This window comes from Salvelinus fontinalis, chromosome 18, assembly GCF_029448725.1.
Source record: "Salvelinus fontinalis isolate EN_2023a chromosome 18, ASM2944872v1, whole genome shotgun sequence".
In the NCBI taxonomy this organism is placed as follows: Eukaryota; Metazoa; Chordata; class Actinopteri; order Salmoniformes; family Salmonidae; genus Salvelinus; species Salvelinus fontinalis.
In genome coordinates this window covers 6,933,306-6,956,897 of record NC_074682.1, presented here as the reverse complement: position 1 = coordinate 6,956,897, position 23,592 = coordinate 6,933,306, and the positions used below count along the sequence as shown (strand labels likewise).

The 23,592-nt window shown below is 43.2% G+C and overlaps 1 protein-coding gene across 2 annotated transcripts in view; it reads left to right on the top strand.

Moving 5' to 3' along the window:
• Window positions 1-23,592, top strand: part of LOC129814868 (rho guanine nucleotide exchange factor 3-like) — a 96,930-nt gene that overhangs the window by 13,985 nt on the left and 59,353 nt on the right. The window contains exon 2 of one of the 2 annotated variants that reach the window (XM_055867977.1): window positions 16,148-16,214. In XM_055867977.1, the coding sequence (XP_055723952.1) occupies window positions 16,148-16,214 (67 nt within the window). Of the gene's footprint in view, window positions 1-16,147; window positions 16,215-22,984; window positions 23,349-23,592 lie in introns of those variants that run through there. The other variant, XM_055867978.1, reaches the window with a different exon arrangement.

The window sequence follows — 23,592 nt, the reverse complement described above, 5'->3', positions numbered from 1 at the left end:
TCTCATCAGGCCTGTTCTAGCCATCCATTTTCAAGATGCATTGTACTGTCATCATTTTATCTAAAAGTATTTTTTAAATATCCTTATCTTGCATTCTGAAGTGCTATTTTGGCAAATGTTCATATTCTGCATGATATTTGTTAATCTTTAGTTATGGAGCTTTCCATTACTTTGCTTTTAACGGATTACATAAAACATGTAAGGGAAATAGGGGAGTACAGTAGTGTGTATGGAACAATGGAAGCAGAACTTCCCCTGAGAGTTCTGAGTAAATCACAGACAGAGCCTGTTGATTGGACATGGGCTCATTAGACCCCAGTCCATTTATGGTCATTTCCTGCTCAAGGGCTAGGTGTAGAATAACAAAGGTTAAAGGCAAACTCCACCCAAAAACAATCTTTTAGTATCTGTTTCATTAATCCATTGTTGACATAGTCCCAAAATGTTTTGCTTGTCATCAATCATGTTTTCATATGTAACTTTCAAAGTACAGAAATCATCCCTGTATGATGCGTTTTAAATCATATGATGCTGCGTTTTTTTTCTACAGATGAAGGACAGGAGAGAGGCTTTGGTTGTGGAGTCATCTGACTGAAAGACAGGTTGATACTGAATTTGGAACTCAGCATAAAAATGTACTTTTTATTGTCTTCTGTTATTATTGAATCGAATGGTACTATCAAGGGGGGGGGCACAATACAGGAAGGTATAACGACTACCGTCATTTGGCAAGGTAGCCCCAGCACCACCAGACAAACTGTTGCAATGTACAGTATCTGTATTGGCTGTGAATGACAACAAAAGATGAAAGAGAGGTGTAATATTTGCGCATTGTTATGTTAGCTGATCACAGCTTCTACCGTTTTATGTCATGATGGTTGGTTTATTCTATATAGAAACGATACGCTTGAAAGTTATCAAAACACTTTGTTTGGAATATCTACACAAGTTCAGCAATTGCATTCTTCTCATATTACTCTGTAGGCTGCTCAGTATGAGAAGTGTGCCATCCTCCTGCATCTCACATCTGCCTGTAGTTATTGAACTCTGCCTGCTGGACCCGTGAGGCAAACTCTGTCACAACCAGGATGGAATGTCATGACCTCATGCCCATAACCTGTAATACATGACATAGATGGTAGGGACTTCATCACCCACTGGAGACATGAAGACAGAACCTCAGTCAGAGAGCTGTGCATGTCAGTGTGTTAGACAGAACCTCGCTAACTAGCGAGCGAGCATAGACTAACAATGCTACCGGCTCCCATAAGAGGAGATCTTCGATTGATACTAATCTATTAGCCCTATAATGATTTACATTCTGACATTCCATGTGATGGTTTCTTTGAATCAGTACACCACACGATTTCTAGCCAGTGACAGCCACCCAGCTAGAACTCACTCGCCCCTACCAAAACGTAAAAACCTACCTAGCTAGCATTAGCATGAAGCAATAGATGTGTGCTACCTGCTCCCATAAGAGGCGGTCAGTAATTTATACTAGTGTCAATCTCTTATCCCCATAATGAATATAATCTCTAATTTTATTCTGACATTCCATGGGTTATTTAAAATCAGTAACATTCCACCACACAAACGATCTCTAGCCAGCTGGCAGTCAGTTAGACGTGCACCCCATACTGAATTGTCAAAAGCCACGCTCACTCGTTTTCTGGTTGAGCACACACACAGCATTGCTACTGTAACAGTATAACTTTATGGCGTCTCCTCGCCCCGACGCGAACCAGGGACCCTCTGCACACATCAACAACAGTTACCCACGAAGCGTCGGTACCCATCGCTCCACAAAGTCCGCAGCCCTTGCAGAGCAAGGGGAACCAATGTCTCAGAGCAAGTGATGTCACCGATTGAAAGGCTATTAGCGCGCACCACCGCTAACTAGATGGCTATTTCACATCCGTTACACTCACCCCCCTTTCGACCTCCTCCTTTTTCCACAGCAACCAGTGATCCGGGTCAACACCATCAATGTAAAAGTATAACTTTAGTCCATCCCCTCACGTGAACCAGGGACCCTCTGCACACAACAACAGCCACCCACGAAGCATCGTTACCCATCGCTCCACAAAAGCCACAGCAACCAGTGATCCGGGTCAACAGCATCAATGTAACAGTTTAACTTTACGTCAGTCCCCTCGCCCATACCCGGGCTCGAACCAGAGACCCTCTGCACACATCAACAACAGTTACCCACGAAGCGTCGTTACCCATCGCATGGGAACAAAAGAGCAAGGGGAACCACTACTTCAATGTCTCAGAGCAAGTGACGTCACCGATTGAAAGGCTATTAGCGCGCACCACCGCTAACTAGATAGCCATTTCACATCCGTTACACTACCTCATTCATAATATATCTACTGACATGTCCAAGGTTTCTGGCTATCTTTTATATTCCAGTATTGAGTGACTGTCCCGGTCAGGAAACTTAAAATCCAAAATTTTATCCATTACCTTTGTTGGTGGCGTATGTACAGTGACTTGCAAAAGTATTCATCCCCCTTGCCGTTTTTCCTATGTTGTTGCAAGCGGCACCATGAAGACCAAGGGGCTCTCCAAACAGGTCAGGGACAAAGTTGTGGAGAAGTACAGATCAGGGTTGGGTTATAAAAAAAAAATTACTAAACTTTGATCATCCCACGGAGCACCATTAAATCCACTATTTAAAAAATGGAAAGAATACCAGAACAACAAACCTGCCAAGAGAGGGCCGCTCACCAAAACTCACGGACCAGGCAAGGAGAGCATTAACCAGAGAGGCAGCAAAGAGACCAAAGATAACCCTGAAGGAGCTGCAAAGCTCCACAGCAGAGATTGGAGTATCTGTCCATAGGACCACTTTAAGCCGTACACTCCACAGAGCTGGGCTTTACGGAAGAGTGACTAGAAAAAAAACATTGCTTCACCAGCGGAACCCATCCAACTTGAAGGAGCTGGAGCAGTTTTGACTTAAAGAATGGGCAAAAGGCATGTGGGAGACTCCCCAAACATATGGAAGAAGGTACTCTGGTCAGATGAGACTAAAATTGAGTTTTTTGGCCATCAAGGAAAACGCTATGTCTAGCGCAAACCCAACACCTCTCATCACCCCGAGAACACCATCCCCACAGTGAAGCATGGTGGTGGCAGGATCATGCTGTGGGGATGTTTTTCATCAGAAGGGACTGGGAAACTGGTCAGAATTGAAGGAATGATGGATGGCGCTATATACAGGGAAATTCCTGAGGGAAACCTGTTTCAGTCTTCCAGAGATTTGAGACTGGGACGGAGGTTCACCTTCCAGCAGGACAATGACCCTAAGCATACTGCTAAAGCAACACTCAAGTGGTTTAAGAGGAAACATTTAAATGTCTTGGAATGGCCTAGTCAAAGCCCAGACCTCAATCCAATTGAGAATCTGTGGTAAGACTTAAAGATTGCTGTACACCAGTGGAACCCATCCAACTTGAAGGGGCTGGAGCAGTTTTGACTTGAAGAATGGGCAAAAATCCTAATGGCTAGATGTGCCAAGCTTATAGAGACATACCCCAAGGGACTTGCAGCGCTAATTGCTGCAAAAGGTGGCTCTACAAAGTATTGACTTTGGGGGGGTTGAATAGTTACGCACGCTCAAGTTCTCAATTTTTTTGTCTTATTTGTTTCACGAGAAAAAATACTTTGCATCTTCAAGGTGACATGTTGTGTAAATCAAATGATACAAACCTCCAAAAAATATATTTTAATTCCAGGTTGTAAGGCAACAAAATAGGAAAAATGCCAAGGGGGGTGAATACTTTCACAAGCCACTATAATTAGCACAACAAGCTGTGGCATGCCCAATGTGTCTGCTTCGGTGCCATCATTACATGAAAGCGGGAAAAAACAGTTTTGCCAAAATGACTTCCACCAATCCCTGTGGCCTAGATTATAGTATCTATGGGAATCAACGTTGCCATGTGAGGGTGCATTAGGATTGTACAACCACGCCAATACTAGGTTCTCTTCCTGTCAATGTCCATCCATGCATTCTAAATAAGCAATAGGGCAATAAGAGTCCAAGAAGATTGACATTATCACCAAGCTGTGTCCTCTGATGCCTGCAAAAAAAGTTCTGGAATGCCTTGGCTGTGAACAGCATTGCTGAGGATGAGGAGTGATATGGAAGAGCACTGTAGTTTTACTTAAAAATGAAACGAAAATTATACTTCAAAATAAATTTAACTATTCAGCATTTTATCAATTGTAGCTACTGTAAATGTCATTTGTGTCCTCTTGTGAATATGAAAATCTGTTTAAAATACATTTTTAAAGCCATTATTTATTCAAAACGGTCTATGTAACTATATATATATATGTTTTAAATATATACAAATAAATGTAATTTGCAATCTCATGCTAATTTTTTATAATGAGTATTACCTTACATCATACTTCTATCATGTTCCAATACATCATTATATATTGCAAGATAGGTCATCCTTTCATGTAATTCAAACAATTGCAGTGCTGCTTTTCACGTGTATTCTTATTACAAGACATGGGCAACATGTAAAACACAGTATGTTAAGTGACTGACGCAGAGCCTACGTCTCCATGTAACTGGTATCTTAGTGGAAGACACACAAAGGATGGCGTTTCAACTCTGTTACACTGTCAGTAATTACACTGCTTTTTTATTAATAGCATAAATGAGAAGTATAGTAAACTAACAAATTAAAATGGCAGATACTGCTTTTTGCTTTGGTATTACCCTGCAATTTGTAAAATCTCATGCCAAGAAAGAAGGCAGTATGTCACGATCGTTGGTTGAGTTAATGGACCAAGGCACAGAGTACTTAGAGTTCCACATGTTTAATCAATATGAAACTCACCAAAAACAGTACAAAAGGAAACAAAATGTGACGTACTGGGCTGCTCACAGGCAGCTACACAAAAACAAGATCCCACAAACAACAGGTGGGAAAAGGACTGCCTAAATATGATCCCCAATCAGAGACAACGATAGACAGCTGCCTCTGATTGGGAACCATACCAGGCCAACAAAGAAATAGAAAACATAGATTGCCCACCCTAGTCACACCCTGACCTAACCAAATAGAGAATTAAAAGGATCTCTAAGGTCAGGGCGTGACACAGTAACTGCCATTTAAGGGTCAAAGGTCATGTCAGAGGTAAGGGTCAACATGAATGAACAAATTGCTTACAGTAAGACAACAGATCACTACATCTCCAATCTCCCTAGAATTCATTTGGCTGGAGAATGAAAAAATGTTGAAGCCCTTTTTCTCAGTTCCACGCTATGAGCAGTTACTGCCTTTTTGCTTGGTAGGGCAGTGTGTTAGACAGACAGAAACTCACCCAGAGAGCTGTACATGTCAGTGTGTTAGACAGAACCTCACCCAGAGAGCTGTGCATGTCAGTGTGTTAGACAGAACCTCACCCAGAGAGCTGTACATGTCAGTGTGTTAGACAGACAGAACCTCACCCAGAGAGCTGTACATGTCAGTGTGTTAGACAGACAGAACCTCACCCAGAGAGCTGTACATGTCAGTGTGTTAGACAGACAGAACCTCACCCAGAGAGCTGTACATGTCAGTGTGTTAGACAGAACCTCACCCAGAGAGCTGTACATGTCAGTGTCAGACAGACAGAACCTCACCCAGAGAGCTGTACATGTCAGTGTGTTAGACAGACATAACCTCACCCAGAGAGCTGTACATGTCAGTGTGTTAGACAGAACCTCACCCAGAGAGCTGTACATGTCAGTGTGTTAGACAGACAGAACCTCACCCAGAGAGCTGTACATGTCAGTGTGTTAGACAGAACCTCACCCAGAGAGCTGTACATGTCAGTGTGTTAGACAGAACCTCACCCAGAGAGCTGTACATGTCAGTGTGTTAGACAGACAGAACCTCAGCCAGAGAGCTGTACATGTCAGTGTGTTAGACAGACAGAACCTCACCCAGAGAGCTGTACATGTCAGTGTGTTAGACAGAACCTCACCCAGAGAGCTGTACATGTCAGTGTGTTAGACAGAACCTCACCCAGAGAGCTGTACATGTCAGTGTGTTAGACAGACAGAACCTCAGCCAGAGAGCTGTACATGTCAGTGTGTTAGACAGAACCTCACCCAGAGAGCTGTGCATGTCAGTGTGGTTAGACAGAACCTCACCCAGAGAGCTGTACATGTCAGTGTGTTAGACAGACATAACCTCACCCAGAGAGCTGTACATGTCAGTGTGTTAGACAGACAGAACCTCACCCAGAGAGCTGTGCATGTCAGTGTGGTTAGACAGACATAACCTCACCCAGAGAGCTGTACATGTCAGTGTGTTAGACAGAACCTTACCCAGAGAGCTGTACATGTCAGTGTGTTAGACAGAACCTCACCCAGAGAGCTGTACATGTCAGTGTGTTAGACAGAACCTCACCCAGAGAGCTGTACATGTCAGTGTGTTAGACAGAACCTCACCCAGAGAGCTGTACATGTCAGTGTGTTAGACAGAACCTCACCCAGAGAGCTGTGCATGTCAGTGTGGTTAGACAGAACCTCACCCAGAGAGCTGTACATGTCAGTGTGTTAGACAGACATAACCTCACCCAGAGAGCTGTACATGTCAGTGTGTTAGACAGACAGAACCTCACCCAGAGAGCTGTACATGTCAGTGTGTTAGACAGACATAACCTCACCCAGAGAGCTGTACATGTCAGTGTGTTAGACAGAACCTCACCCAGAGAGCTGTACATGTCAGTGTGTTAGACAGACAGAACCTCACCCAGAGAGCTGTACATGTCAGTGTGTTAGACAGACAGAACCTCACCCAGAGAGCTGTACATGTCAGTGTGTTAGACAGAACCTCACCCAGAGAGCTGTACATGTCAGTGTGTTAGACAGAACCTCACACAGAGAGCTGTACATGTCAGTGTGTTAGACAGAACCTCACCCAGAGAGCTGTACATGTCAGTGTGGTTAGACAGACAACCTCACCCAGAGAGCTGTACATGTCAATGTGTCAGACAGACAGAACCTCATCCAGAGAGCTGTACATGTCAGTGTGTTAGACAGAACCTCACCCAGAGAGCTGTACATGTCAGTGTCAGACAGACAGAACCTCACCCAGAGAGCTGTACATGTCAGTGTGTTAGACAGACATAACCTCACCCAGAGAGCTGTACATGTCAGTGTGTTAGACAGAACCTCACCCAGAGAGCTGTACATGTCAGTGTGTTAGACAGACAGAACCTCACCCAGAGAGCTGTACATGTCAGTGTGTTAGACAGAACCTCACCCAGAGAGCTGTACATGTCAGTGTGTTAGACAGACAGAACCTCACCCAGAGAGCTGTACATGTCAGTGTGTTAGACAGACAGAACCTCAGCCAGAGAGCTGTACATGTCAGTGTGTTAGACAGACAGAATCTCACCCAGAGAGCTGTACATGTCAGTGTGTTAGACAGAACCTCACCCAGAGAGCTGTGCATGTCAGTGTGGTTAGACAGAACCTCACCCAGAGAGCTGTACATGTCAGTGTGTTAGACAGACAGAACCTCACCCAAAGAGCTGTACATGTCAGTGTGTTAGACAGACAGAACCTCACCCAGAGAGCTGTACATGTCAGTGTGTTAGACAGACAGAACCTCACCCAGAGAGCTGTGCATGTCAGTGTGGTTAGACAGACATAACCTCACCCAGAGAGCTGTACATGTCAGTGTGTTAGACAGAACCTCACCCAGAGAGCTGTACATGTCAGTGTGTTAGACAGAACCTCACCCAGAGAGCTGTACATGTCAGTGTGTTAGACAGAACCTCACCCAGAGAGCTGTACATGTCAGTGTGTTAGACAGAACCTCACCCAGAGAGCTGTACATGTCCGTGTGTTAGACAGAACCTCACCCAGAGAGCTGTACATGTCAGTGTGTTAGACAGACAGAACCTCACCCAGAGAGCTGTACATGTCAGTGTGTTAGACAGACAGAACCTCACCCAGAGAGCTGTACATGTCAGTGTGTTAGACAGAACCTCACCCAGAGAGCTGTACATGTCAGTGTGTTAGACAGAACCTCACCCAGAGAGCTGTACATGTCAGTGTGGTTAGACAGACAACCTCACCCAGAGAGCTGTACATGTCAGTGTGTTAGACAGACAGAACCTCACCCAGAGAGCTGTACATGTCAGTGTGTTAGACAGACAGAACCTCACCCAGAGAGCTGTACATGTCAGTGTGTTAGACAGACAGAACCTCACCCAAAGAGCTGTACATGTCAGTGTGTTAGACAGACAGAACCTCACCCAGAGAGCTGTACATGTCAGTGTGTTAGACAGACAGAACCTCACCCAGAGAGCTGTACATGTCAGTGTGTTAGACAGACAGAACCTCACCCAGAGAGCTGTACATGTCAGTGTGTTAGACATAACCTCACCCAGAGAGCTGTGCATGTCAGTGTGTTAGAAGACAAATCCTTAGATATGGGCAAATAGACCATTGAACTAGAAATGCCATTCTAGTTCTGTTTAGATAGCTGAAGTTGTACTCTACACACAACTGATTTGTATTTTGGACGAGATGGGTCCCATTATGTCTTGCGAAAACCAAACACTGCATTCCATTGTAAGAACCTCATACCAACGGTCAATGGTTTGGGGATGCTTTGCTGCCTCAGGACCTGGACGACATACGTTGATAGAAGGAACCATGAATTCTGCTCTGTATCAGAGAATTCTGCAGGAGAATGTCAGGCCATCCTTCTGTGAGCTGAAGCTGAAGCGCAGCTGGGTCATGCAGCAAGATAATGACCCAAAACACACAATCAAGGCTACATGAAAATGGTTAAAAGGCAACAAATTTGAAGTTTTCTAAGGCTCTAGTCAAAGTCCAGACCTAATCCCAATTGAGATGTTGTGGCAGGACTTGAAACGAGCAGTTCGTACTTGAAAACTCACAGATGTCGCTGAGTTGAAGCAGTTCTGCATGCAAGAGTGGGCCAAAACGTGTCCACAGCGATGTGAGAGACTGATCAACAACTACAGGAAGCATTTGGTTGGAGTCATGGCAGCTAAAAGGTGGCACAGCCAGTTATTGAGTGTAAGGGGGAAATGACTTTTTCACACTGGGGAATTGGGTGTTGCATAACTTTGTTAATTAAATGAATAAATAAAATAAGCATGACTTTTTTTTGTTATTTGTAAACTTAGGTTCCCTTTATCTAATATTAGGTTTTTGTTGAAGATCTGATAACATTTAGTATCAAAAAGATTGTTTTTCACGGCACTGTATGTAAATAGGATTTTTCTGTATTTCATTTTCAATACATTTGCAAAAATTCTAAAAACATGTGTTTACTTTGTTATTTAGGGCTATTGTGTGTAGATGAGTGAGTAAACAAAATAAATGTAATACATTTTCAATTCAGGCTGTAACACAACAAAATGTGGAATAAGTTAAGTGGTATGAATACTTTCTGAAGGCACTGTATGTAAAGATTAACGCATCGGAAGTTTACATACATTTAGATTGGAGTCATAAAAACTCATCTTTCAACCACTCCACAAATGTCTTGTTAACAAACTATAGTTTTGGCAAGTCAGTTAGGATATCTACCTTGTGCATGACACAAGTCATTTTTCCAACAATTGTTTACAGACAGATTATTTCACTTATAATTCACTGTATCACAATTCCTATGGGTCACAAGTATATATACATTAAGTTGACTGTGCCTATAAACAGCTTGGAAAATTCCTGAAGATGATGTCATGGCTTTAGAAGCTTCTGATAGGCTAATTGACATAATTTGAGTCAATTGGAGGTGTACCTGTGGATGTATTCCAAGGCCTACCTTCAAACTCAGTGCCTCTTTGCTTGACATCATGGGAAAATCAAAAGAAATCAGCCAAGACCTCAATTTCTTTTTTTTGTAGACCTCCACAAGTCTGGTTCATCCTTGGGAGACATTTCCAAATGCCTGAAGGTACCACGTTCATCTGTACAAACAATAGTACGCAAGTATAAACATCATGGGACCACGCAGCAGTCATACCGCTCAGGAAGGAGACGCGTTCTGTCTCCTAGAGATGAACGTACTTTGGTGTGAAAAGTGCAAATCAATCCAAGAACAACAGCAAAGGACCTTGTGAAAATGCTGGAGGAAACGGGTACAAAAGTATCTATATCCACAGTAAAACGAGTCCTATATAGACATAACCTGAAAGGCCGACCAGCAAGGAAGAAGCCACTTCTCCAAAACCACCATAAAAAAAGCCAGACTACGGTTTGCAACTGCACATGGGGACAAATATCGTACTTTTTGGATTAATGTCCTCTGGTCTGATGAATCAAAAATAGAACTGTTTGGCCATAATGACCATCGTTATGTTAGGAGGAAAAAGGGGGAGGCTTGCAAGCCGAAGAACACCATCTCAACCGTGAAGCACGGGGGTGGCAGCATCATGTTGTGGGGGTGCTTTGTTGCAGCAGGTACAGGTGCACTTAAAAAAATAGATGGCATCAGGAGGAAGGGAAATTATGTGGATACATTGAAGCAACATCTCAAGACATCAGTCAGGAAGTTAAAGATTGGTCGCTAATGGGTGTTCCAAATGGACATTGACACCAAGCATACTTCCAAAGTTGTGGCAAAATGGCTTAATGACAACAAAGTCAAGGTATTGGAGCGGCCATCTCAAAGCTCTGACCTCAAGCCCATAGAAAATTTGTGGGCAGAACTGAAAAAGTGTGTGCGAGCAAGGAGGCCTACAATCCTGACTCAGTTGCACCAGCTCTGTCAGGAGGAATGGGCCAAAATTCACCCAACTTATTGTGGAAGGCTACCCAAAACATTTGACCCAAGTTAAACAATTTAAAGGCAATGCTACCAAATACTAATTGAGTGTATGTAAACTTCTGACCCACTAGGAATGTGATGAAAGAAATAAAAGCTGAAATAAATCACTCTCTGCTATTATTCTGACATTTCACATTCTTAAAATAAAGTGGTGATCCTAACTGACCTAAGACAGGGAATTTTTACTAGGATTAAATGTCATGAATTGTGAAAAACGGAGTTTAAATGTATTTGGCTAAGGTGTGTGTAAACTTCCGACTTCAACTGTAACTAGGCCCTCAAAGAAGGGCCTTATGGTATTCACTACCGGTCCAAAGTTTTAGAACGTCTACTCATTCAAGGGTTTTTCTTTATTTTTACTATTTTCTACATTGTAGAATAATAGTGAAGACATCAAAACTATGAAGTAACACATATGGAATCATGTTATAACCCAAAAAGTGTTAAAATATATTTTATATTTGAGATTCTTCAAATAGCCACCCTTTGCCTTGATGACAGCTTTGCACAATCTTGGCATTCTCTCAACCAGCTTGACCTGGAATGCTTTTCCAACAGTCTTGAAGGAGATCCCACATATGCTGAGCACTTGTTGGCTGCTTTTCCTTCACTCTGCGGTCCGGCTCATCCCAAACCACCTCAATTGGGTTGAGGTCGGGTGATTGTGGAGGCCAGGTCATCTGATGCAGCACACCATCACTCTCCTTCTTGGTAAAATAGCCCTTACACAGCCTGGAGTTGTGTTGGGTCATTGTCCTGTTGAAAAACAAATGATAGTCCCACTAAACCCAAACCAGATGGGATGGCATATCGCTGCAGAATGCTGCACTTCGCTGACCCTCAACACTGGCGTCCCACAGGAGTGCGTGCTCAGCCCCCTCCTGTACTCCCTTTTCACCCATGACTGTGTGGCCATGCACGCCTCCAACTCAATCATCAAGTTTGCAGACGACACAACAGTAGTGGGCTTTATTACCAGCAACGAGGAGACAGCCTATAGGGAGGAGGTAAGGGGACTTGGGGTGTGGTGTCAGGAAAACAACCTCTCACTCAATGTCAACAAAATAAAGGAGATGATCGTGGACTTAAGGAAACAGCAGAGGGAGCACGCCCCTATCCACATTGAAGGGACAGCAGTGGAGAAGGTGGAAAGTTTTAAGTTCCTCGGCGTACACATCACAGAAACTGAAATGGTCCACCCACACTGTCAGTGTGGTGAAGAACCTCAGGAGGCTGAAGAAATTTGACTTGTCACCCAAAACCCTCACAAACTTTTACAGATGCACAATCGAGAGCATCCTGTCGGCAACTGCATCGCCCTCAACCGCAAGGCTCTCCAGAGGGTGGTGCGGTCTGCACCGGGGGCAAACTACCTGCACTCCATGACACCTACAGCACCCGATGTCACAGGAAGGCCAAAAAGATCATCAAGGACAACAACCACCCGAGCCACTGCCTGTTCACCCCGCTACCATCCAGAAGGCGAGGTCAGTACAGGTGCATCAAAGCTGGGATGGAGAGACTGAAAAACAGCTTCTATCTCAAGGCCATCAGACTGCTAAACAGCAATCACTAACTCAGAGAGGCTGTTGCCTACATTGAGACCCAATCACTGGACACTTTAATAAATGGATCACTAGTCACTTTAAACAATGCCACTTTAAATTATGCCACTTTCATAATATTTACATATCTTACATTACTCATATCACATATATAAACTGTATTTTATACCATATATTGCACCTTGCCTATGCCGCTTGGCCATCCATATACTTGTATGTACATATTCTCATTCACCCCTTTAGATTTGTGTGTGTTAGGTAGTTGTTGGGGAATTGTTAGATTACTTGTTAGATATTACTGCACTGTCGGAACTAGAAGCACAAGCATTTCCCTACACTCGCGTTAACATCTGCTAACCATGTGTATGTGACCAATGAAATTAGATTTGATTCAATATGTTACTGACATGTGCTTAGCTTGTTTACAGACTTAGGCCTGAAGTCTTATATCGAACTCTGACCTTACGGAGGAGCCAAGACCTATGGTTGTTTAACTCGGTTATTGTATTTGTGTGCTAGTGACTACTGACTGAGCTTATTTCCTATTGTGTGACGCTGACTGTCATTTATTTCAGCTCGTAGCTACTTACTGGCTGGCCACCTTTTGGACGAAGGTCTGAACCCAGAACAAAATCTCCCGTGCGCTGGCCAGTTAAGATTTATGTTACAGTGTGTCACAGGAGACTAACCTGGGAGTAGAGGTTGGAATCGTGTCTGCTCTTCAGACCATCCAAGGCACACACTCCACTCACCCCCCCCCCCCCTCAAGGCCTTAATGTAACCTCACTGTAGCAGCTGCAACTGTTCAAACAAAACCACGCTATCTGTCTCTGTCATTCCTACAGTCTGTGACTCAAGCCTGGCTTCCCAGTTTTGAACTCTTGAGCACACTTTAAACACGCCGTCACGTAAATAGATGGCTCTGATCGTCACCATCGTCAGGTCTTTGAAGGGTCCTGAATCATCAATGAACCATGTATCGTGGCCATCTTCAGACTCTTCAGACAATGCTGCTTCTGTCCATTAGCTCTTACACTCTTAGAAAAAAGGGTTCCAAAAGGGTTCTTTGGCTGTCCCTGTAGGAGAACACATTTTGGTTCGATGTAGAACCCTTTCCACAGCGGGTCCTACATGGAACCAAAAAGGATTCTTCAAAGGGTTCTCCAATGGGGACAGCCGATGAACCCTTTTTAGGTTCTAGATAGCACGTTCTTTTCTAAGAGTGTACCATAAAGGCACTGGCGTATCACACACCCCTGAACCCCAAACTCTCTGGAGATCTCACCCCCATAGAATTAGGAATTAAAAAACTACATAGGAGGGACATGAACCTGCTTATGATGGAATAAAAGTTCAGCCATTTTGGTCAGGGAGTTGGTCGACCATGGTTTGCCAGTGCTTTGATAAGATAGTGTAAAATAATGAATTTGAAGATTTTATCTGCACTGTAGGCTTATGTTTGTTAGCTAGTTAGACAGCCAGTTGTAGAGGAATGATTCCATACATTTTTCTAATTAAATGCCAATACATCAACATTCCATTTAAACAATGCAGTCAATCCACAGCCATACACTGGTTGAAATCAGTAGCTGATAGGACTTAGACAAGCTGTAAATGCAACAAGTAGTGATATTGTATCATATAATAGCACGCTTAGCTTTCCAGGAAAGCAACAATTGAGACATTTATGGTCTGTTTACATATACAGTGTATTTTAGAAGCTATTTATTCAGAAAATTGGTATAAAACCTATAAACACTGCTCTTTCCATGACAGACTGACCAGGTGAAAGCTATGATCCATTATTGATTTCACCTGTTAAATCCACTTCAAGGGGAGGATTTAATCCTCTTCGGGTTAAACTAGGATTTTTAAGTCTTGAGACAACTGACAGAGATATATTATAATAAATATATACAGTACCAGTCAAAAGTTTTAGAACACCTCAAGGGTTTATCTTTATTTATTTTACTATTTTCTACATTGTAGATTGTAATAGTAAAGACATCAAAACTATGAAATAACACATATGGAATCATGTAGTAAGCAAAAAAGTGTTAAACAAATAAAAATATATTTTATATTTAAGATTCTTCAAAGTAGCCACCATTTGCCTTGATGACAGCTTTGCACACTTGGCATTCTCTCAACCAGCTTGACCTGGAATGCTTTTCCAACAGTCTTGAAGGAGTTCCCACATATGCTGAGCACTTTTCCTTCACTCTGCGGTCCAACTTATCCCAAACCATCTCAATTGGGTTGAGGTCGGGTGATTGTGGAGGCCAGGTCATCTGATACAGTACTCCATCACTCTCCTTCTTGGTGAAATAGCCCTTACACAGCCTGGAGGTGTTTTGGGTCATTGTCCAGTTGAAAAACAAATGACAGTCAAACGAAGCGCAAACCAGATGAGATGGCGTATCACTGCATAATGCTGTCGTAGCCATGCTGGTTAAATGTGCCTTGAATTGTAAATAAATCACAGACAGTGTCACCAGCAAAGCATCCCCACCTCCATTCTTCACGGTGGGAACCACACATGCAGAGATAATCCGTTCACCTACTCTGCATCTCACAAAGACACAGAGGTTGGAAAAAAAACATCTCAAATTTGGACTCATCAGACCAATGGACAGATTTGCACCAGTCCAATGTCCATTGCTTATGTCTCTTGGCCCAAGCAAGTCTCTTCTTCTTATTGGTGTCCTTTAGTAGTGGTTTCTTTGCAGCAATTCAACCATGAAGGCCTGATTCACGCAGTCTGCTCTGAACAGTTGATGTTGAGATGTGTCTGTTACTTTATCTCTGTGAAGCATTTATTTGGGCTGCAATTTCTGAGGCTGGTAACTCTAATGAACTTATCCTCTGCAGCAGAGGTAACTCTGGGTCTTCCTTTCCTGTGGTGGTCCTCATGAGAGCCAATTTCATCATAGCGCTAGATGGTTTTTGCAACTGCACTTGAAGAAACTTTCAAAGTTCTTGACATTTTCAGAATTGACTGACCTTCATATCTTAAAGTAATGATGGACTGTCATTTCTCTTTGCTTATTTGAACTGTTCTTGCTATAATATGGACTTGGTCTTTTACCAAATAGGGCTATCTTCTGTAAACCACCCCTACCTTGTCACATCACAACTGATTGGCTCAAAAGCATTAGGAAGGAAAGAAATTCCACAAATGAACTTTTAACAAGGCACACTTATTAATTACTTTGAAGAATCTCAAATATAAAATATATTTTGATTTTTAACACTTTTTTGGTTACTACATGATTCCATATGTGTTATTTCATCGTTTTGATGTCTTCACTGTTTTTCTACAATGTAGAAAATATTTTTTAAATAAATTAAACTTCAATAAGTGTTTATGGACCTGCATGGGTGTCGTTTCCTTCAGCTGTGTGTGTGTGTGTGTGTGTGCGTGTGTGCGTGTGTGTGTGTGTGTGCGTGCGTGCATGCGTGCGTGTGAGAGAGAGAGTGTGCATGCGTGTGTTTAGGTTCCATTAGCTGTTTCCTGAAGTTCAAAGGGCCACTCCACCAGTGCAAGTCCCCATTAACATTAACAGAGTGGTGATGTCATTTGTTTGGTCTCTGAGGGTATGACTTGAGTGAATGTGATTAGAGGCTGGGGCTGCTGCAGTATCTTCAATGTCTTTGTTTGGACTGTACTGTGGTTTAATGGACAGAGATTTACACTGCTTTTATTTTCTTTCTCTGACCCTCTCTTACTCTCCTCTCCTTCAGGCAGACACTGCAAAAAAAGAGCTCCTTCTCTCTCCTCCCGTCACCCGACAGCTGGATGTTCAGAGGGGTAAGTGGTTTACATAATGTTAGAACTATTGTTAGTCAGCATCCGAATGAGACCGTGTGTGTGTGTGTGTGTGTGCGTGCGTGCGTGTGTGTGCGTGCGTGCGTGCGTGTGTGTGTGTGTGCATGCGTGTGTGTGTGTGTGTGTGTGCGTGCGCGTGCGTGCGTGCGTGCGTGTGTGTGCGCACATGGGTGAATGCATCAACAATGCGTCATATTCATACTCCCCTGAATCTTCCTTAGAGCAATTTGATTGATTCTGATTCCCAATCATTCTGACAACGATGGATCTCTTATCCCCACTTAAAATAAGTAATGTTTGTTTATTTTTTTTATTTTTTATTTACCAGTAGGACATTATGTAATTTTGTCATGCAAATCATGCATGATTTGGGCTCCCGAGTGGCGCAGCGGTCTAAGGCACTGCATCTCAGTGCAAGAGGTGTCACTACAGTCCCTGCTTCGAATCCAGGCTGTATCACATCCGGCTGTGATTGAGAGTTCCATAGGGTGGCGCACAATTGGCCCAGCATCGTCCGGGGTAGGCCGTCATTGTCAATAAGAATTTGTTCTTAACTGACTTGCCTAGTTAAATGAAGTTATTTTTTTATCCTCACCCAGGATGCCCTGCAATTGTCTCTCCCCTGTATGTGTGTCTGGAGTTATATTGAAGGACTGGCTCTGCCTGAGAGAGAGGTGCCTGTATGTTCCCTGGTCAAAATTAGTGCACTCTTATGTATGGAAGTGGGTGCAATTTCAGACTCAGCCTAAATGTGTTTTGGTCTATAGAATAATTTAGCTTTCACTCTGAAAAGTGTGAACAAACTGGATTGATCTTTAAAGCATTTGATTACGGTTTATATTTCAAATGAAACTGAAGGGCAGAGGAATTAAGAACTAGCCAGTTTTGCTTTTGAGAGTCTTGAATTTATTACAGCTTCGGGTATTACTGTCAGGCAGGGAGGAAACAAAGACATCAAAATGTATGTTGTGTAACGTTTTAGAACACAATGGCCTTATGTAAGAGCAGTTATTAGTACATTGTAAGGAAACGATAGGTAGGCCCAGAGCCTTCTATTTGGATTGTATCCAAGCCTTCTATAAGGAATATGTTTGGAATACCTAAATGTTAGGCTCTGGGTAAGACTAGTGTAACATCATCTTTAACACTTACACACTGTGGCTACAGATCAGTTGACTCAGGTCAAAGAACCTATCATCTGAGGTCCTAGTAACTTGAGGACTCTTGTCAGTCAATATGAAGACATTCCTGCCCTGCCCTGCCCTGTCCTACCTGACAGTCAATATGATAAAGAGAGTGATTCATTGCCCCGCCTTTCCCCTTCCTGCCATGGCTTTCGGCCTCAGCTCAGTTCGCCCTCCTACACATTGCTGTGACGCTAGCGCTGGGACCGAGACGTGGTCGATTGGGCGAGCAGACAGTGAGTATAGTGGTTGGAACAGCCAACATAAACAAGGCCAGGGGCTGGCACCTCTTTGGCACCTCACGCTCAGGGATGAGCTCTGGAATCCCGGACTAATTCAGCCACTGGAGAGGAAACCAGAGCCCTGGCTTTTCTTTCTTACTTCGGTTAAGACACAGCACTATTTGTCTGCTCCGCGGCATCTCTGGTCAGGATTTTGTAGAAGATGAAAGTTTGTTTGAAATAGTCGTGTTTTGTTGTTAAACCCAACACATTTTGGAAAATGCCCTCTTTTGGGTCTGAAGCGTCAGAATGTTGTGTTGCACTTCAAGGCTTTGATGTTTGAAACATTCCAGAGATTTCAGTTGGAGCCACAGCGTATACTGTGTCTTTGATATATCAAACAGACCGCATGACATATTTACTATCTCTTCAGTAATTACTGGCTTGTTACTTATTTTTTAACATATTATTAAGGTGGCATGAAAAGAACAATCCTGCGGGTGTCAACTGGACCTTTAACATTCTCAAGTCTTTGACAACAGCTTTGAAGCACAGACCGGCACTTCTTCTTGCTTGTATTTCCTTGATTCTCCTCGCAGTTGCTTTTGATTGCACACAGTTTTCGTTTGGGTTCGAATGATTAGAACAACTTAGCAGGACTTTGGTGTACGTTGGCAGTGAGTGGATGTTTGATGGTATCAGACTCCGAGGCCTTATTGTACCAGTGACTGTGCCAGTCCATGCCTGGAAAGCACACTGTGTTGTCAGGATAGGTGCTAGGTTTGTCTGGCACTGGGAGGGGGTGTGCCCGAAGAGGCTTGAACACAAATAGGAGTTTCCCCCAAATACGATGCTTTATAGACACAGCAACATCATTTACAGCAGCCAAGTTATCTTAGAGAACGTTCCAAACAAAGTTATACAGTTGGCTTTTTCTGTACAACTGTGTTTCTCATAGGATTCCTTCAAATGAAATAAAATGTTTTCATTAGATTTGTTTTATCTAGCTAAAGAAGAAGAGTTTTGGGCATTTGGAGCACATTGCAAATTTGTCCATTTTTGATCACAAGTCATTAACGCTTGCCTTAGACTTGGGCCTCCTTAATCCAGCTAGGCTTATAGTTCTTTGTCATTGCTATTCACTGTCAGGATTTTTTCTTCTTCTGCTTGTCAATGTCTCATTTGGCCGAGTTCTGTGATAGTCAGGAACAGGAGATCAGAACCGGGCAGCAGGGCAGGCCTTCTCTAGGTCTGGACCGGGACCTAGTCATGCTGCTGCAGCGTTTGGTCCTGTCTGGTCAGCTCCTAACGGACAGGACAGCGTGACCACTGACCGTTTCTCCTACCTGGCTCCTCATCAAAGCCTTTTGTCTTCGACACACGTGCATGCACGCGTACACACGCACGTACGCACACACACCAAACTGGCCCATTTGTTTTTGTGTATTCCCCCTACTCCGAGGCAGGCAAAGCAGCCAAGTATGAAGAGAACAGAAGAGCAATAGCCTCTACTCTTTGAGATGTCGTATCCATCTCAAAGAAAAGGCCATGTCCTGACTAGATAAGGGGCCTGGAGGCATGCTACATCTAAACCATGGTAACCAGAACAGTTTCTCTCTGTTTCAACTGTTTCAATAGCTGAATACTAGAGGAGGAATGAATGAAACAATGTGTTTCAGCGTAAATCCTTCATCAGGGTGTTATTGCCTGATATTTTAGGGTCCCGTCACATTGGTGGCTGCTATAAGTGCCCGATCTGACGGATGTACGTCATTGTATACAATAAGTATCCTCGCTTGAAGACACAGAGTGGGAAGAAGACTGTTGTGTAGTATCCTCGCTTGAAGACACAGAGTGGGAAGAAGACTGTTGTGTAGTATCCTCGCTTGAAGACACAGGTTGGAAAGAAGACTATTGTATAAGTGACTAACTAGTACGTACCTCCTTAGAGACTGACAGGGTATTCTTGGTTTATTTCAGTCTTTCCTGGCTCCTGGTACATAACAGCACAGAACTTGGGAGTAGTCCTGCCTCCCTGTCTCCTCCCTGCCTTATTCTGCCTGTTATGTCATAGCAGGGAGAGCTGGAGGGGAGTTGATGCAGTTTTCCACTCATCAACTCAGCCTTTATCCAACTCCGATTATTTATCTCTGCTTACTGGAGAGGTTTCCTTTGTTTTCTGATTTGTTCATTTTTGAATGACCTGGCTATGTGCCCAAAATTAGAATGGCACACATAACACATGTTCATCCAAATTCATTAGTGCATAGTTCATACACTAAATAGGCCTGCAAATGATTATGCATGACATACTGTAACGTGACAATAAATCATTCGAAAGTGCAGCCATGTTCTTTGTTGTGTTAAGTCCCAAGACAACACTATCTTTCCCCGGGGCATGCATGTCCTGTTCCCTCAACCAGGAGCTCAGCCAACCAGGTTTGTGTCCCAAAATGGCACCCTATTCCCTATGTAGTGCACTAAGGAAAAGGGAACCATTTGGGACATGTCCTAATGATTTCTATTATTATTATTTATGTTCACTGCTGTCCTCACCAACTCTCCCCTCCACCATTTAGGGTGACACAGAGTTAAAAGGGAACCTGTTCTGGCTAAATGTTGCTCCATTTCCCCATAAATAGTCGAGTTTGTGCTTTTAATAATTTTCCTCTTACACTTCTTAGTGAGATGTGTTGTTTGCGTGACCTCTCATTTTAGTGTTATTGGAGCTGTAGCTGTCTGATACATTGGTTTGCCCTGTTCCTAAGAGTGCAATAGACACTATTGAATTCTCCCATATTCTTAACTGCAACGCTTCAACCAGAGACGTTAGTTAGCTGGGCGCAGTTATCTATTTCTCTCTGAGGATTTCTTTCCCCCAAGGAGAGTGGAATTACACTCTGGGACATGTGTAGTCCGTGTTGACTCTACCTGGCACCTTCTGAAATGTTTTGCACCCTCTGCACCTGGATAATTGGTGGCTGTGTGTACACTACAGACGAACTGTGTGCGCTGACGTGTGTCCTGTTCTTAACCTTCAGCGTAACATGCAGCCTGTGCAGCTTCCTACCCTGCGGCAAAGAACAAGACCGTAAATCTTGAAAGTATTCTTGTAATCTGGAACCACACGATTTTAGCAAGACTATGACATTTTGTTTCCAGTGAGGTTATCTAATGTTTTTATAACATCATGTCTATGTTGTAGTATTTACGCCTCCTAGGCTAGGGCCTCTATTCAAGCTGTATTGTTGAAGCGTTTACCAATTCCCGAGATATAAATGTGAAGGTGATTTCTGATTGAGCCGACATATGCAGCGTTTACTGTGAACGCAGTCTCCGCTGACGCGGGACTATTGCCTTTACATTTAAATCGCGCTGAACTTGCGCGATACAGACTGTATAGAGCCCTTTGTTTAGCGTCAACTCAAAATGCTACGTATCTCATATTGATCAGGAAACACCTTAAGTGTGGCTTTCAGACAGGAATTGGATTAAAGCATAAAGTAACAGGCAGTGAATGTGGTGACATCATTAATGGTAAATACAGTCGGAGTTATTCAAATGTGAACCTGTACTGCAGCACATAAAACATATGCTTTAAAGTGGATGTAACTGCACCTTCAGGGGCATATTTCAGAAATGTAATTTCTAAAATGAGTTATTGTAAGATAGTTGCTACGGACCTTGGCGCACGGCATCACCATCAATGTACTTTGCTGCAGCAAATACATTTCGCGAAAATAACTTGAATGCCCCCAACCGTAGAGCGGAAAATATATGATCTTGTTTTCTCGTTTCAACATGGATTATTTTGGGGTGGTGGGTAGCCTAGTGGTTAGAGCGTTAGGCCAGTAACCGAAAGGTTGCTGGATCGAATCCCCGAGCTGACAAGGAAAAAACTGTCGTTCTGCCCCTGAACAAAGGCAGTTTTCAACCACTTTTCCTCGGCCATCATTGTAAATAAGAATTTGTTCTTAACTGACTCGCCTGCTTAAATATATTTTATTTAATCCCACATACTTTAGTACTGCACAGTTGCACGAGATGTTTTTCTGACATACTTGCTTTATTCAAGTTTAAAAGCCCAGTGCAGTCAAAAAATGTGATTTTCCTGTGTTTTATATACATTTCCACAACATGAGGTTGGAACAATACTGTTAAATTGTAAAAAAAAATATGATAATGCTCTTTTAGTGTAAGAGCTGTTTGAAAAGACTGCCTGAAATTTCAGCCTGCTTTGGTGGTTTGGCCTGCCTTGTGACATCACCAAGAGGTACATTAGTTAATAGACCAATAAGTGTGACGTAGTAAGGTTGGACCCAGGTGCAGAGAAGAGACCAGACGAGGAATCAGTGGTTTAGAATAAACATAATACTTTACTGAGAAACGGTAGCCACAGGATCACAGTACACTTGAAAAAACAACAAAACACAAAGTTTTTGAAAACTCACTCTGGAAACAACCACACATGTTAAACAATTCAAACTTCTGCAAAGGACAACAGAAAACACACTTCTAACAGGGACACCATAATGAGTAAATTGGACACACCCGAGTGTAGTTAATGTCTCTAGGACGGTCTCTGCCGCCCTCTGGTGACAGGTGGAACCATGACAATAACAAAGAGATTTCCAAACCTCTGCCAATAACAGCTAGTTTTCAGTTTTGTGTATGATTGACTAAATACTTTACCATCCACTGTACAGTATGATGTTTGTTTTATATGGCCTAGCCCTGGTATGTGTATTTATGTCATCAGGGTTAGAATGAAAAATTATTGAATACACTTTATTTCCCCAAAGGAAAGGCAGTGAGATGATAAAATTGATCGTGGGGGTAAACGTTGATTTGCAGGATATAAAAGTATTTCATACTATCACACATTTCCAACAGCATGGATTTTTCTGTGGAAATAGAGCTTTTAAGGCCTGTACTACTGCCAGATCATTATTGACCTCCAGTAGTGGCCTACCTAATGGATGCATTGTACTAGTCATAGGGAGAGGGCAGAAGCATGGCAACACAGGGCTTTTCACACTACTGAACCAATCAGAACTGAGCCAAACCAAGCTGTAGTTACTGGAACTGTGCTCGAAAGGACAATGTGAAAAGAAAACAACGAAGCCATTACATTGCGGTTCAGGTTGGCAAGATAGTGTGATGGGGGTATCTCTGTGACCAGGGACAGAACAGGTTGCAAGCCAGGCAGTTCACAAACTCTCCAGACAACGAAAAGAAAAACAAAAAAACAAGGTTGTCTACCGGCCATTGTGGCTCCACAGGCCGATATAGCATCAGCTCAGTTTCCCTTCTCGCTAGCACATCCTGTTGCAAAGCAGCGCAACTCAGCCTCTCTCTCACACACACACTCATACAGATACAGACACACACCTCTGCGGACCCCGTCTGTGAAGAGCAAGCTGGATGTGAGACCTTGTGTCCTTGGCTAGCAGAGGAGCAGACTAGATTCGAGTCTGTGTGGCCTGGGCTAACGGTGGTAGAAGCCTGGATCTAAATGTGTGTGTCCATGGGCTAGCTGAGGAGCTGGATCAGAGTGTGTGTGACCCGCACTATCTAAGGAGCGGGCTGGATCCGGGCTAGCAGTGGCCCTTACTGTGGAGGCAAAGCATTGCTGTGACTTTGTGACTCTGGGGAGCAAACCGGCTCAGGGGTCCCTCATGATGGGGTGCTGTCTATTTGTGCATCAGAAGGTGAGTGAGAGGATAGAGTGAGAGGATATGTAGCAACCATGCTGTGAAAGATATTTATGGTGACAGAGTCCTACCAGAGCTGCTCTGTTGTTGAGTACAGCTATTGTCCTACAGTAGTCTGCTAACGCTGGTAACACTGACAAAATGGTACTCCTGATGTTTGAATCAGAGCATAGCATGTAATTACCATGTATTTTATAGATTTCTGTTTCAGGCTGCATTATAAGGTCAGCGGTAGTTGAGT